General features: G+C 51.4%; 1 protein-coding gene across 1 annotated transcript in view; it reads left to right on the forward strand.

Annotated features, from left to right (window-relative positions):
- Nucleotides 1-728: 728 nt before the first annotated feature.
- The window catches only part of LOC144488689 (SH3 and multiple ankyrin repeat domains protein 1-like), a gene marked incomplete at its 5' end in the record, with an annotated part of 41753 nt that continues 26823 nt past the window's right edge, over nt 729-15658 (forward strand). Inside the window, 5 exons of the mRNA XM_078206778.1 lie at nt 729-932; nt 2675-2746; nt 7540-7648; nt 11853-12004; nt 14994-15161. Coding sequence (XP_078062904.1) covers nt 729-932; nt 2675-2746; nt 7540-7648; nt 11853-12004; nt 14994-15161 — 705 coding nt within the window. The remainder of the gene's footprint in view (nt 933-2674; nt 2747-7539; nt 7649-11852; nt 12005-14993; nt 15162-15658) is intronic.

Raw genomic sequence — 15658 nt, forward strand, 5'->3', positions numbered from 1 at the left:
GTGGGTAATAAACTGGGCACACATTGGCACACATCAATATGGGCGCTGGAAGTGTCATAGTGCAGAGTTGTTTGAATATTAATGAGGGAGAGGTTCATGAGGTTGGTGATTCCTCTCCCCTCCCCAAGACGCACATTCACCATGGCAGTCACTGACTGTTTGTCATTAATCCTTTCCTTAAATCATAGAATCATAGAATCCCTACAGTGCAGAAGGAGGCCATTTGGCCCATCGAGTCTGCACCGACAACAATCCCACCCAGGATCTTTCCCCGTAACCCCACCCTGCTAATCCCTCCAACCTATGCATCCCGGGACACTAAGGGGCAACTTAACATGGCCAAGCCACTTAATTCACACATTTCTGGACACTAAGGGGCAATTTAGCACAGCCAATTCACCTAACCTGCACACCTTTGGAGTGTGGGAGGAAACCGGAGCACCCGGAGGAAACCCACGCAGACACGGGGAGAATGTGCAGATTCTGCACAGACAGTGACCCAAGTCGGGAATCGAACCCGGGTCCCTGGCGCTGTGAGGCAGCAGCGCTAACCACTGTGCCACCGTGCCGCCCTCTAATCATAATCATAATATCACGGTCCAATATCCCTGAAAGAATGATGTTGTTTCCCTCAGAACCGCGGCCTGAAGTGATTTTGTCAACCTCGTGATGAAATTTCCCTTTCTCTCTTTCTCTCTCTCGCTCTCTCTCTCTCCCTCTCCCGACAGAAATGCCTCCGATTTAACCCCGATGCCACGATTTGGGTTGCTAAGCAACAGGTGCTGTGCACGTTAAACGAGAGCCTGAAGGACGTGCTGAACTATGGCCTGTTCCAGCCGGCCACCAACGGACGGGACGCCAAGTTCTTGAACGAGGAGAAGCTGCTACGGGAATACCCACAATCCTTCGAGAAGGGGGTGCCTTACCTGGAGGTGGGGAGCGGGCGACGGGGCCTAACGCGGGTCGGGGAGGGCAACTTGGGTCAGGCTCACGTGAGGGCCTACATCCCTATGTTGAACTGAAGCCTAATATTTGGTTTTGATTTGATTCGATTCGATTCATTATTATCACATCATAGAATCTCTACAGTGCAGAAGGAGGCCATTCAGCCCATCGAGTCTGCACCGACCCAGGCCCTATCCCCATAACCCCGTGCATTTACCCTAGCTAGCCCCCCTGACACGAAGGGGCAATTTAGCATGGCCAATCCATCTAACCCGCACGTCTTTGAGATGTGGGAGGAAACCGGAGCACCTGTAGGAAACCCACGCAGACACGGGGAGAACGTGCAGACTCCACACAGACAGTGACCCAAGTTGGGAATCGAACCCAGGCCCCTGGCGCTGTGAGGCAGCTCTGCTAACCATATTGGGATACAGTGAAAAGGATTGTTTCTTGCGCGCTGTACAGACAAAGCATACTGTTCATTGAGAAGCAAAGGAGAGAGTGCAGAATGTAGTGTTACAGTCATAGCTCGGGTGTAGAGAAAGATCAACTTAATGTATTTGATTTGATTTGATTTGATTTATTATTGCCACATGGATTGGGATACAGTGAAAAGTATTGATTCTTGCGCGTATACAGACAGAGCATACCGTTCATAGAGAAGGAAAGGAGAGAGTGCAGAATGTAGTGTTACAGTCACAGCTAAGGTGTAGAGAAAGAGTTTAAAAGAGTCAGAGTGACGTTTGAGAAGCATAGAACGAGAGTAAAAGATAGAATTAGAAGGTGCGCTGGGCACAGCTTGCCAGAAGTCGCCTCGTTCCAGCGCCATCTTGGAAAAATAAATATTGCACCGGTGATCGTGTAGAGGTAATCAAGAGATAAAGGGTGGGATTTTCCAGCCGCGCTCCCCCCAACACCGGAAAATCCCTCCTGAGGTCAACGGACCTTTGCATGGGGAAAGGGAAAATTCCCCCCCAAAGACTTTGGCTGGGATTTCCCTGAGTGAGTTTGTTTTATCCAGCAGGAATCCTGGATAAATACTGTACAGTGTATGACTTTATGCCCAATCCCCAGTGATTCCTGAGTCACTGAGGACATCTCAGAGCCTATGGGTGGGATTTTCCAGTCGCGGTTGCCGCAAACCTGGAAAATCCCGCCTGAAGTCAGTGATCCTATGCATGGTTCTACGGGAATCAAAGCAGGCAGGACGGGAAAGTTCCGCCCTCTGTATAATATCCTAACTATGTTAGGGGTTATACGCTGGCAACCTCCGACCTCGCCCGTGGCTGGGATTCTCCGGTCCCGCTGCGGGGAATGAGTTCTGGCTGAGCGCCAAATTCTCCGTTCTAGCCGGCAGGAACGAACTAGGTCAGAGAATCCTGCCCGTGGTTTTCCCACGTAGATTCCGTCTAACAACAACAGGTTTATTCAGGAGCTGCTGCCTGTGCAGGATGGAAAATGTAACTAAACAGGAGCCTGTGAAACACCCTAATGACGCCACCATCATGTGACTGGCACCCAAAGCAATCATGCAACCACTTAAATATGTAACGCTATGCCACTCCAATTGATAGAAGCGTCAATGGTGGGTGTACACATTGACAGCAGCTGGTTAGAGGGATGAGTTGGGGATGTGTAACCTGAGGAATGGACTGTGTGGAATACACTGGGGAGATCTAAACCAGAGGAGCCAGTGATGTTAATACCCTCTTTTTACCTCTCTTTACAGTTTCGTTACAAGACAAGGGTTTACAAACAGACAAACCTGGATGAGAAACAGCTGGGGAAACTACACACAAAGGTCAGCATCATTTAACACAATTGTACTGCGATTTGTGAAGGTGGGGAATTGTCCGGGGCGAGGGGTGGGGGGCGCGGTTCCAGAGTTAATCACTCAGTGGGGTATTGTCGAGATGCCTATCTTGGGTAGGTAGATTGGCCATGCTAAATTCTCCCTCAGTGTACCCGAACAGGCGCCGGAGTGTGGCGACTAGGGGATTTTCGCAGTAACTTCATTGCAGTGTTAATGCAAGCCTACTTGTGACTAATAAATCAACTTTAAAAAATAGTTCCCATCCCACTCACTGTAGCGAGTGGGACACGGTGATTCACTGGATGCAACATTAACTCCCAGGAACCATGTAGAAAGATAGTTGCTGAGTCTTTGGTTGTTCTGTCAATGGACAGTGTGTTATTCAACCGTGCGACATGGGCGTCACTGGCTGGGCCAGCATTTATTGCCCATCCCTAGTTGCCCTTGGAGGGTAGTTGAGAGTCAACCACATTGCTGTGGCTCTGGAGTCACATGTAGGCCAGACCGGGTAAGGACGGCAGATTTCCTTCCCTAAAGGACATTAGTGAACCCAGATGGGTTTTTCCGACAATCGACCAAGGGTTATCAGTAGATTCTTAATTCCAGATATTTTTAATTGAATTCAAATTCCACCATCTGCCGTGGTGGGATTCGAACCCGGGTCCCCGGAACATTAGCTGAGTTTCTGGATTAAAAGTCGAGCGGTAATACAGCAAGAAACTCCAAAAGGTCGTGAATGTAGCCCAATCCATCACGCAAATCAGTCTCCCATCCATTGACTCTGTCTACACTTCCCGCTGCCTCGGCAAAGCAGCCAGCATAATCAAGACCCCACGCACCCCGGACATTCTCTCTTCCACCTTCTTCCATCAGGAAAAAGATACAAAAGTCTGAGGTCACGTACCAACCGACTCAAGAACAGCTTCTTCCCTGCTGCTGTCAGACTTTTGAATGGACCTCCCTCGCATTAAGTTGATCTTTCTCTACACCCTAGCTATGAGTGTAACACTACATCCTGCACCCACTCCTTTCCTTCTCCATGAATAGTATGCTTTGTCTGTATAGCGCACAAGAAACAATACTTTTCAGTGTACAGTAATGTGACAATAATAAATCAAATCAAATCAAACTACTAGGCCATCGCCTCCCCATAGTTCTAGGACCCAGCATTAACTGGTGTAAGTCCTACCCTGGTTTGGCTTACCAAAATGTATCACCGCGCATTTATCTGAACTAAACTCCATCTGCCGTTCCTCAGCCCACTGACCCAGTTGATCAGAATCTCTCTTTCGAAGGAAAACAGTGAATTGGCCTGGCCAATAACCATCCCGCAAGCATCAGGCCCAACATAGACGATTGGCTCATTATTGCCTCGCTGCTTGTGGGATCTTGCTGTGCGCTCAACAGCTTCCGCATCTCCGACCTTGGCAACAGTGACTAATTGGCTGGCAAGCCTTTTGAGATATCTGGGGGCGGGGGTTACCCCAGGTGCTATGAAAATGCAAGTCTATCTTTACTTTCCCACTTTCCATTCCAAACTCCCAAGATAATCGTGCCCTAACCTTGTGTATCGCAGGGAAGCCAGTCCGAGGGCGGGATTTTCCGGCCCATGGCTGGAAAATCTCACCCGAGGTCAACAGATCTTTGCACGGTCCGTGTCCCGCCCGCTACAATTCCCACGGCAGATGGCATGAGAAAATTCCACTCCTAGGCTGGAATTCCACCGGCACACCGGCCCGAGGCTTGTAAGATCACGCCAGAGTCCAGTGGAAAATGCCATCCTGCGAGTCTCAGGGCGGGCGTGCCGGTAAAATCAGAGCCCTAGTTCCTGTAGGATCTCTTCCGGGTTTTAACCCTTACTGTTCCAGTAAGATTCTGGGGGATCCATGCTACACGATGGAGGTGTAAGGCCCAGAAACAAAGAACAAAGAACAGTACAGCACAGGAAACAGGCTCTTCGGCCCTCCAAGCCTGTGCCGCTCCTTGGTCCAACTCGACCAATCATTCGTATCCCTCCATTCCCAGGCTGCTCATGTGACTATCCAGGTAAGTCTTAAACGATGTCAGCGTGTCTGCCTCCACCACCCTACTTGGCAGCGCATTCCAGGCCCCCACCACCCTCTGTGTAAAAAACGTCCCTCTGATGTCTGAGTTATACTTCACCCTTCTCAGCTTGAGCCCGTGACCCCTCGTGATCGTCACTTCTGATCTGGGAAAAAGCTTCCCACCGTTCACCCTCTCTATCCCCTTCATAATCTTGTATACCTCTATTAGATCTCCCCTCATTCTCCGTCTTTCCAGGGAGAACAACCCCAGTTTACCCAATCTCTCCTCATAGCTAAGACCCTCCATACCAGGCAACATCCTGGTAAACCTTCTCTGCACTCTCTCTAACGCCTCCACGTCCTTCTGGTAGTGCGGCGACCAGAACCAGAATGTGATACTTTAGCTCAAATCTGCCAAACGTCACAACTGGGTTTCAGAAGGAGAAAGATTCTTGCGGGAACCAAGGTTCAGTGAGGTGGAATTCGTCAAAGTAACATTGCAAACCTTTCTTTTATTCGTTCCTGGGACATGGGCGTCGCTGGCTGGTCCAGCATTTATTGCCCATCCCTAGTTGCCCTCGGAGTACAGTTGAGAGTCAACCACATTGCTGTGGCTCTGGAGTCACATGTAGGCCAGACCGGGTAAGGACGGCAGATTTCCTTCCCTAAAGGGACATTAGTGAACTTTTCCGGGCTTTTCCGACAATGGGTCATCAGTAGATTCTTAATTCCAGATTTTTCTTTTATTGAATTCAAATTCCACCATCTGCGGGATTTGAACTCGGTTCCCCAGAACATTGGCTGAGTTTCTGGATTAATAGTCTAGCGATAATGCCACTAGGCCACCGCCTCGCCTAACTTTCTCCAAAAGAGCCTGCTTAATGTCGGACTATAAATAGTGAGTGGTCAAACTCTTTTCTTCCCTCGTTCCCTCATCATGTGTGTCCCAGGTCATGAAAAAAACATTACTTTCAACAGAAAATAGTCAGCTTGATCCGAGCACCGTTAAATAATTCTCTTTCAAGTGCTGACTTGCTGGGAACACGAGAACAAATTAAACTTCTGCTCATGATTTGGTTGCTGTACAGGCCCATCCTCCACTGATCTCCTTCCATTTCTTTCTCTCCCTCCCTCTCTCTCTACCATGGCCTCTCAATCTCTTAAATTCCAGACAGAGTCCATCAGACCAACCTCAGATTATTGGGAAGGGTCAAATATAACAGAGCTATGGGGAGAGAGTGGGGCAGTGGGATTAGTTTGGGGATTGATACAGGGCTATGGGGAGAGAATGGGGCAGTGGGATTAGTTTGGGGATTGATACAGGGCTATGGGGAGAGAGTGGGGTAGTAGATTAATTTGGGGATTTATACAAGGCTATGGGGAGAGAGTGGGGCAGTGGGATTAGTGTGGAATTGAAGCAGAGCTATGGGGAGAGAGTGGGGCAGTGGGATTAGTTTGGGAATTGATACAGGGCTATGAGGAGAGAGTGGGGTAGTGGGATTAGTTTGGGAATTGATACAGAGCTATGGGGAGAGAGTGGGGCAGTGGGATTAGTTTGGGGATTGATACAGGGCTATAGGGAGAGAGGGGTAGTGGGATTAGTTTGTGGATTGATACAGGGCTATGGGGAGAGAGTGGGGCAGTGGGATTAGTTTGGGGATTGATACAGGGCTATGGGGAGAGAGCGGGGCAGTGGGATTAGTTTGTGGATTGATACAGGGCTATGGGGAGAGAGTGGGGCAGTGGGATTAGTTTGGGGATTGATACAGGGCTATGGGGAGAGAGCGGGGCAGTGGGATTAGTTTGTGGATTGATACAGGGCTATGGGGAGAGAGTGGGGCAGTGGGATTAGTTTGGGGATTGATGCAGGGCTATGGGGAGAGTGTCGGGCAGTGGGATTAGTTTGGGGATTGATACAGGGCTTTGGGGAGAGAGGGCAGTGGGATTAGTTTGTGGATTGATACAGGGCTATGGGGAGAGAGCGGGGCAGTGGGATTAGTTTGTGGATTGATACAGGGCTATGGGGAGAGAGTGGGGCAGTGGGATTAGTTTGGGGATTGATACAGGGCTATGGGGAGAGAGCGGGGCAGTGGGATTAGTTTGTGGATTGATACAGGGCTATGGGGAGAGAGTGGGGCAGTGGGATTAGTTTGGGGATTGATACAGGGCTATGGGGAGAGAGCGGGGCAGTGGGATTAGTTTGTGGATTGATACAGGGCTATGGGGAGAGAGTGGGGCAGTGGGATTAGTTTGGGGATTGATACAGGGCTTTGGGGAGAGAGGGCAGTGGGATTAGTTTGGGGATTGATGCAGGGCTATGGGGAGAGTGTCGGGCAGTGGGATTAGTTTGGGGATTGATACGGGGCTATGGGGGGAGAGCGGGGCAGTGGGATTCGTTTGGGGATTGATACAGGGCGATGGGGAGAGAGCGGGGCAGTGGGATTAGTTTGTGGATTGATACAGGGCGATGGGGAGAGAGTGGGGCGTTGATGTGGTATTAGGTGAGTCAGTTACCACCTCTGGCTGTGGTTTTGATTGAATTCAGTTCTTATTGGTAAGTGGTCAGTTCTTGACCCAGACTCCCCCCACACCCCACCCCTCCCCTCACCCCCCCAACCTCCTCCCCTCTGCCAACTGGAGTTAGCTCAGGAGGGGAAAGTTCACATTCTAAACCCCTACCCTTCCCCACTGCTGAATGTTTGTTTGACTGAAGCACCTCCTCTTCTTTCCTGACAGGCCAGCTTGAAGAAGTTTTTCGAGTATGTCCAACACGGTTCCGTTGAAAAGATGCTTAAACTGTTGGATAAAGGGCTGGATCCCAATTATCACGATGCAGAAACGGGGGGTAAGATTCCCAGATTTTCTGGAACCTTTGGTCCGAGGCTTTGGCAGTGGGGGTGGGTGGGGGGGCGGGCTGGGAGGCTGGGTCGTGGGAGGGGGTAGGGGGAGGTCGGCAGTAAGAGGATTCTTGCGGCGGTGGAGGGGCGGGTAGATGGAGGGAGGAAGAGAAGGAGGGCAGAGAGAAGGAGAAGGGAGGAGGCTGGAGGAAGGAGGCAGGGAGGAAGAGGAGGGAGGGATGCAAAGGGCAGGAAGGGGACGGAGGTGGTGGAGGAGGGAAGGTGAGGGGATTGTGGGGGAGTCTTCAGACTGTGGGAGGAAACCCTTTATGGATTATATGTTCCAATTCTCTTCCCACACTATATTTTTTTTATTCATTCATGGGACATGGGCGTTGCTAGCTGGCCAGCATTTACCGTCCATCCCTAGTTGCCCTTGTTACGAGAGCAGTTGAGAATCAACCACAACCTCTGGAGTCACATGTAGGCCAGACCAGGTAAGTATAGCAGATTTCCTTCCCTAAAGGACATTATTGAACCAGATGGGTTTTTCTGACAATCAGCAATGGTGTTACAGTCATCAGTAGAATCATAGAATCCCTACAGTATAGAAAGAGGCCATTCGGCCCATTGAGTCTGTACCGACCATAACCTCACCCTGGGCCTATTCCCGTAACCCCACGCCTTTATCCTGCTAATCCCCCTGACGCTAGTGTCCAAAGATGTGCAGGTTAGGTGGATTGGCCATGCTAAATTGCCCCTTAGTGTCCAAAGATGTGCAGGTTAGGTGGATTGACCATGCTAAATTGTCCCTTAGTGTCCAAAGATGTGCAGGTTAGGTGGCTTGGCCATGCTAAATTGTCCCTTAGTGTCCAAAGATGTGCGGGTTAGGTGGATTGGCCATGCTAAATTGCCCCTTAGTGTCCAAAGATGTGCAGATTAGGTGGATTGGCCATGCTAAATTGCCCCTTCGTGTCCAAAGATGTGCAGGTTAGGTGGATTGGCCATGCTAAACTGCCCCTTAGTGTCCAAAGATGTGCGGGTTAGGTGGATTGGCCATGCTAAATTGCCCCTTAGTGTCCAAAGATGTGCAGATTAGGTGGATTGGCCATGCTAAATTGCCCCTTAGTGTCAGGGGGATTAGCAGGGTAAATATGTTGGGGATAGGGTATGGGTGGGATTGTTCTCGGTAAAGACTCAATGGGCTGAATGGCCTCTTTCTGCACTGCAGGGATTCTATGATTCTATAGTGTGGTGACCAGAACTGCACACAGTACTCTCGCTGTGGCCTAACCAATGTTTTATACAGCTCCATCATAACCCCCCCGCTCTGATGTTCTATGCCTCGGCTAATAAAGGCAAGTGTCCCATATGCCTTCTCAACCACCTTATCTACCTGTCCCCAAAGATTGGCCTTTGAGGATCTTTGGACATGCACCTCAAGGTCCCTCTGGTCCTCTGTACTTCCCAGCGTCCTACCGTTCATTGTGTATTCCCTTGCCTTGTCAGTCCTCTGGGGGTCAAGTTACACAGGAGCATGGGGAAAAGGATGTCCAGTTTTCAGATACCACTGGTTTTTGGGGAGCTGGATACCGGAAACTCTACCAGTATTACAATATAACAAAACTAAGGGACATAGACTTAAGGTAAGGGACAGGAGATTAAGGGGATTTAAGGAAAAGCTTTTTCACCCAGAGAGTGGTGGGAGTCTGGAACTCCCTGCCTGAAAGGGTAGTAGAGGCGGGAACCCTCACAACATTTAAAAAGCATTTAGATGAGCACTTGAAACACCAGAGCATACAAGGCTACAGAGAAAGTGCTGGAAAATGCTTGAAATGCCATAGCATACAAGGCCAAGTGTTGGAAAATGGGATCAGAATAGATAGGTGCTGGATGGCCAGTGCAGGCCTGATGGGCCAAAGGGCCTCTTTCTCTGCTGTAAATCTCTATGGCTGAAAGTTTACCTCCCCGGCCACCACGGGAAACGGAGCGGGTGAGGGGTGGCCCATGGAAAAGTCCGTTGACCTTGGGCGGGATTTAACGGTTTCGGGACAAGCAAGCCCATGTTAAATTGCCCCTTGGTGTCCAAAGATGTGAAGGGCAGGGGGATTAATGTGATAAATACTTGGGGATAAAGCAGGGGTAGAGGGCCTGGGTAAGATGTGTAGGTTAGGTGGGTTAACCATGGTAAATGTGTGGGGTTACAGGGATAGGGTGTGTGGGCAGGGCGGGGGGGCAGTGTTCCTGGGTAAAATACTCTGTCAGAAAGTCGATGCAGGCTCGATGGGCCAAATGCCTTTCCGTCACAGTCGGGATTCTACAATTGGGTTGATTAACCAGCTCTGCCACTTTAGGAATGCTTGATCTTGGCCCAGTGGCTCAACCCCCTTGACCTCTCTGAGGGGTCATCTGCCGGCTAATTATCCTGGTGGGAGTTTGACCAGTTTCACTCCGTCTTCTCCTCTGGTTGGCTGGGATTATCCAGCCCTGCCTCGCCAAGTTCCGCCACGGGAGATTCGGTGACCCAGCCAAAACCCTGTTAACCTCCGGCAGGACTGGATAATCCCAGTGGCCAGCAGGACTGGATAATCCCAGTGGCGAGCAGGAGTGGATAATCCACCACGGTGGCCAGCGGGACTGGAATCCCGGTGGTGAACGGGACTGGATAATCTCGGTGGCCAGCAGGACTGGATAATCCCGGTGGCCAGCAGGACTGGATAATCCCAGTGGCAAGCGGGACCGGATTATGCTGGTGGCCAGCGGGACTGGATAATCCCGGTGGCCAGCAGGACTGGATAATCCCGGTGGCCAGCGGGACTGGATAATCCCAGTGGCCAGCGGGACTGGATAATCCTGGTGGCCAGTGGGACTGGATAATCCCAGTGGCCAGCGGGACTGGATAATCCCAGTGGCCAGTGGGACTGGATAATCCTGGTGTTGAGCGGGACTGGATAATCTTGGTGGCCAGCGGGCCTGGATAATTCCGGTGGCCAGTGGGACTGGATAATCCCGGTGACCAGTGGGACTGGATAATCCCAGTGGCGAGCGTGACTGGATAATCCCATTGGCGAGCGTGACTGGATAATCCCATTGGCAAGCGTGACTGGATAATCCCAGTGGCGAGTGTGACTGGATAATCCCAGTGGCGAGCGTGACTGGATAAACCCAATGGCGAGCGTGACTGGATAATCGCAGTGGTGAGCGGGACTGGATAATCCCGGTGGCGAGCGGGGCTGGATAATCCTGGTGGCATGCGGAACTGGATAATCCCGGTGGCAAGCCGGACCGGATAATTCTGGTGGCAAGCGGGACCGGATAATCCTGGTGGCGCGCGGGACTGGATAAACGTGGTTGCGAGCAGGACTGGATAATCCCGGTGGTGAGTGGGACTGGATAATCCCGCCCATTGTCTCAACAGTGCCCGGGTGTGAGTGAGGTGGCAGAAGCACCTTCAGGAGAGAAAAATAATCTCCAGTCTGGAGTGGGAAAGCAAGACTAACCGGATTAGAGGAAGGCGGGAGGTGGAAGGGTCAGAGGTCACTGCGGGAGGGGAGGAGGGAGATGGAAGGGTTAGAGGTCGCTGTGGGAGGAGAGGGCAGGAGCTGGAAGATTCGAGGTCGCTGTGGGAGGGGCGAGAGGGGGGTGGAGGGATTAGAGGTCGCTGCGGGAGGGGAGGGCAGGAGCTGGAAGGTTCGAGGTCGCTGCGGGAGGGGAGGTCGGGGGGTGGAAGGGTCAGAGGTCAGTGCAGGAGGGGAGGGCACGAAGTGGAAGGGTCAGAGGTCGCTACAGGGGGAGAGGGAGTTGGTCTTTAGTACCCTTCGTTTTGGATGGCGGGAGGCATCCAGCATCGTACATTGTCTTTCTGGTGTGGCGGCACGGTGGTTAGCACTGCTGCCTCACAGCGCCAGGGACCCGGGTTCAATTCCCGACCTCGGGTCACTCTCTGTGTGGAGTTTGCACGTTCTCCCCGTGTCTGCGTGGGTTTCCTCCGGGTGCTCCAGTTTCCTCCCACAGTCCAAAGACGTGCTGGTTAGGTGCATTGGCCGCGCTAAATTACCCCTCAGTGTCCCCGAACAGTAGTGTGGCGACTCGGGGATTTTCGCAGTAGCTTCAGTGTAGCGTTAATGTCAGCCTACCTGTGGCTATTAAATAAATAAACTTTAAGATTGCGATGACGGAGGCCGGATTAAACTTTCCAATTTCCCCTCACAGAAGTGCCGTTGACGCTGTCCGCACAGCTGGAGAACTGCACAGATGTGATCCGTGTGTTGTGCCTGGGAGGAGCGCATATTGACTTCCGAGCACGGGACGGCATGACGGCTCTGCATAAAGCTGCAATCACTCGCAACTACAATGGCGTCTTGGTAACTATGGAGATGGGGGGAGAGGAAATCTCAAACGCACTGCGCCCCGTCCCCACAAAATAATCCCCAAATCACAATGCATACATCACTCACTGCAACAACCTCACACCATGGACTCTCTCTCCCTCATCTTGACCCCCTTTTTGACCCAATCTTTGTCCCAGTGCCCCCCCCCCTCCCCACAACCCCCCACAGGTTCTCGAGTTTTGTTTTCCCAGCGCAAGCATTGTCCCTTGCTCTGTGATTAACACATTCTGCTATCAGACCATCACGCTGCTATTAATACCTGCTTTAGTCTTTAACACTGCAATTAATATAGGAATTAGGAGCAGAAGAAGGTAAATTCAGTCCTTCGAACCTGGTCCACCATTCTATCAGATCATGGCCGATCTCTCTCTGGTCTCAAATCCACCTCCCCACCTGTTCCCCATATCCCTTTTTTAAATCAGACAAATATCCATTTCCTTCTTGAAACCATTCAATGATTCAGACTCCACCGCGCTATGGGGCAGCGAGTTCCACAAATTCACCACCCTCTGCGAGAAGTAGTTCCTCCTCATCTCAGTTTTAAATCTACCGCCTCTCAACCCTATACCCTGTGACCTCTTGTTCGAGATTGCCCCTCACAAGGGAAAACATTTGGTCCACATTTACTTTATCCATCCCTGTTAGTATTTTATATACCTCGATCAGATCCCCTCTCGTCCTTCTCTCCTCTCATCTGGGACGGCACGGTGGCACAGTGGGTTAGCACTGCTGCCTCGTAGCGCCAGGGGACCCGGGTTCGATTCCCAGCTTGGGTCACTGTCTGTGCGGAGTTTGCACGTTCTCCCCGTGTCTGCGTGGGTTTCCTCCGGGTGCTCTGGTTTCCTCCCACAGTCCAAAAGATGTGCTGGTTAGGTGGATTGGCCGTGCTAGATTGTCCCTTGCTGGTGAGGTGCTAAACTCTCCCTCAGTGTACCCGAACAAGTGCCGGAGTGTGGCGACTAGGGGATTTTCACAGTAACTTCATTGCAGTGTTAATGTAAGCCTACTAGTGACACTAATAAGTAAACTTTAACTATGTGGTCTCACCAACACCCTATACCCTATAACACACCCATTGTCCTGTGCGCATGACGTCTTTGTCAAGTCTCTCTGACCTCCTACCTAAAAGTTTATTCTAAAGTTTATTTATTAGCGTCACTAGTAGGCTTACATTAACACTACAATGAAGTTACTGTGAAAATCCCCTAGTCGCCACACTCCGGCCCCTGTTCGGGTACACTGAGAGAGAATTTAGCACGGCCAATGCACCCTAACCAGCTCGTCTTTCGGACTGTGGGAGGAAACCGGAGCACCCGGAGGAAACCCACGCAGACATGGGGAGAACGTGCAAACTCCACACAGACAGTGACCCAAGCCGGGAATTGAACCCGGGTCCCTGGCGCTGTGAGGCAGCAGTGCTAACCACTGTGCCACCGTGCTGCTACCTCGGTGCCGCCCTATCACTGAGCTGCAATTTTGTTCCACCCCCCTCTTAAACGGGATAAAACCCGTCACTTTCACTCTCCTTTACTCTGAATTTTACCGGCATGCCGGCCCCGACCCCAGGAGCGGGCGAGGCTCGGAGAACGGCGTTGTCCGTTGGCCTCGGGCAGGATCATACGAACCTTGGGCGGACGTGCCGGTAAAATTCTGACCGTTAACTCTGTTTCTCACCCCACAGATGCTGCCAGACCTGCTGAGATTTTCCAGCATTTTCTGTTTTGGTCAGAATCGCTTAAGCTTGTGATATATATTCATACAAAGGAAGCTGTCCTCTGCAGACAAAAGGGACGTGTCCAGGCTTTGCGCCTTCAATTAAACCAAAGCCCGGGAGGATGCTATTTTCCTGGTGTATTCTCCACGGCAACACTTTGACTAATCAGAGTCAGTTTGCCTAACCAATCAATACCCCTTTTCCCAAGTTGTTCCCTTTGAAATTTGGTATTCTTGTGTTTGTCCTAATGATTGCAAGGAACCCACATAGGGTTCAACATGGTACAAAGCTGCCGTACTTGTCTCAAAGGTACAAACCAAATTCAAATTTTGTGTGGGACATTCAACTGAGGCCCCGCCTGCCCTCTGAGGCGAACCCCACAGCCGCCATTTTGGAGAATAACAAGTGGGGGATGGGGAAGTGTGGGTGGGGGGGGGAGGGTGGGTGGTGTGTACTCCCTATCCCCCTTCAATATCACCAAGGAAACAGATTGTACAGTCATTATCACATTGGTGCTTGTGGGAGCTTGCTGTGCGTAAATGCGTTGTTGTGGTTCCTCCATTACAGCCATAATCATTATGAATAGCAGAGCAGGCTCGAAGGGCCAAATGGCCTCCTCCTGATCTTATTTTCCATATTTCTGTTTTGCCGGCTGCAGGAAATGCCGGAAGTTATGAAGGACTCTTCTTGGCCGCCACGGAAGGTTCAGCCCTTGTTTCAGGTCACCCTTGGCTTGCAAGGAAGCCATTCGGCCCATCTCTGTCCAACAATTGGTCTCCTTCCCTCACCCCCATCCCCTCCAGAGCCCGTCCAGTTTACTTTTGAAATCGGGGCCGGAATCTTACCGCCCCGTCCATCATGGGAATCGGAGCGGGCAAGGGGGCGAAGATGTTATGGCTTTGGGATGAGCGGGGACGTAAGATCCCGCCCCGAGTGATCATCTGTGTCCAGCAGCCTCGTGGGTGCGGGGAGGAGCCACACTGGAGTGGGACTGACTATTCCAGTGGATGGTCCCAAGGGATATGAGAGGAGGGAGAATCCCAGAAGGGAAAGGGGCCTTGAGGCCGCACTTGGTGTTGGCCATGAGCTCAGGGAATGGTGGAGCAGGCTCAAGGGGGCCTACTCCTGTTCCTAAGTCCCACGTTCTGCGAAGACCGGGGTGGCTGGTGGGGTTCACTGACGGATGGGGCCCGATCGAGCGGCGAGGTTTGGGAATGTCACCTCTTTGCTGTTCTCTTCCCGCCCCAGACGTTGCTGGAGTTAGGAGCCTCCCCGAATTACAAGGATCGACGGGCGTTGACGCCTCTGTACCACACGGCCATCGTGGGAGGAGATGCCAGCTGCTGTGAACTCCTGCTGTACAACCGGGCTCAGATAGGCTTCAATGATGAGAATGGCTGGCAAGAAATTCACCAGGTAGGTGGTTCGAGCCCCTCTCCCTCCCCTTCCACCGTCCCACTCTGAATGACTCACTCCCAAATCCTTTATTTAATCTTTCGCGGGGTTCGAGCATTGCTGGCTGGGCCAACATTGACTGCTTGTCCCCTACACGCCCACCCGGACGCTCAGAGCTTCAAATTTGAATCTAATTAATAAATCCCACAGTGCAGAAGAGGCCATTTGGCCCATCGAGCCTGCATTCAGTCCCCGACAGAGTATTTTATCCAGGCCCTCTTCCCCGCCGTAATCCTGTAATCCCACACGTTTAGCAAAGCTAATCCCCCTGACATATATATCTTCAAACACTAAGGGGCAATTTAGCATGGCCAATCCACCTAACCTGCACATCTTTGGACACTAAGGGACAATTTAGCATGGCCAATCAACCTAACCTACACATCTTTGGATACTAAGGGTCAGTTTAGCATGGCCAATCCACCTAACCCGCACATCTTTGGACTGGGGGAGGAAAC

Source organism: Mustelus asterias, unplaced genomic scaffold (genome assembly GCF_964213995.1).
Source record: "Mustelus asterias unplaced genomic scaffold, sMusAst1.hap1.1 HAP1_SCAFFOLD_1775, whole genome shotgun sequence".
In the NCBI taxonomy this organism is placed as follows: domain Eukaryota; kingdom Metazoa; phylum Chordata; class Chondrichthyes; order Carcharhiniformes; family Triakidae; genus Mustelus; species Mustelus asterias.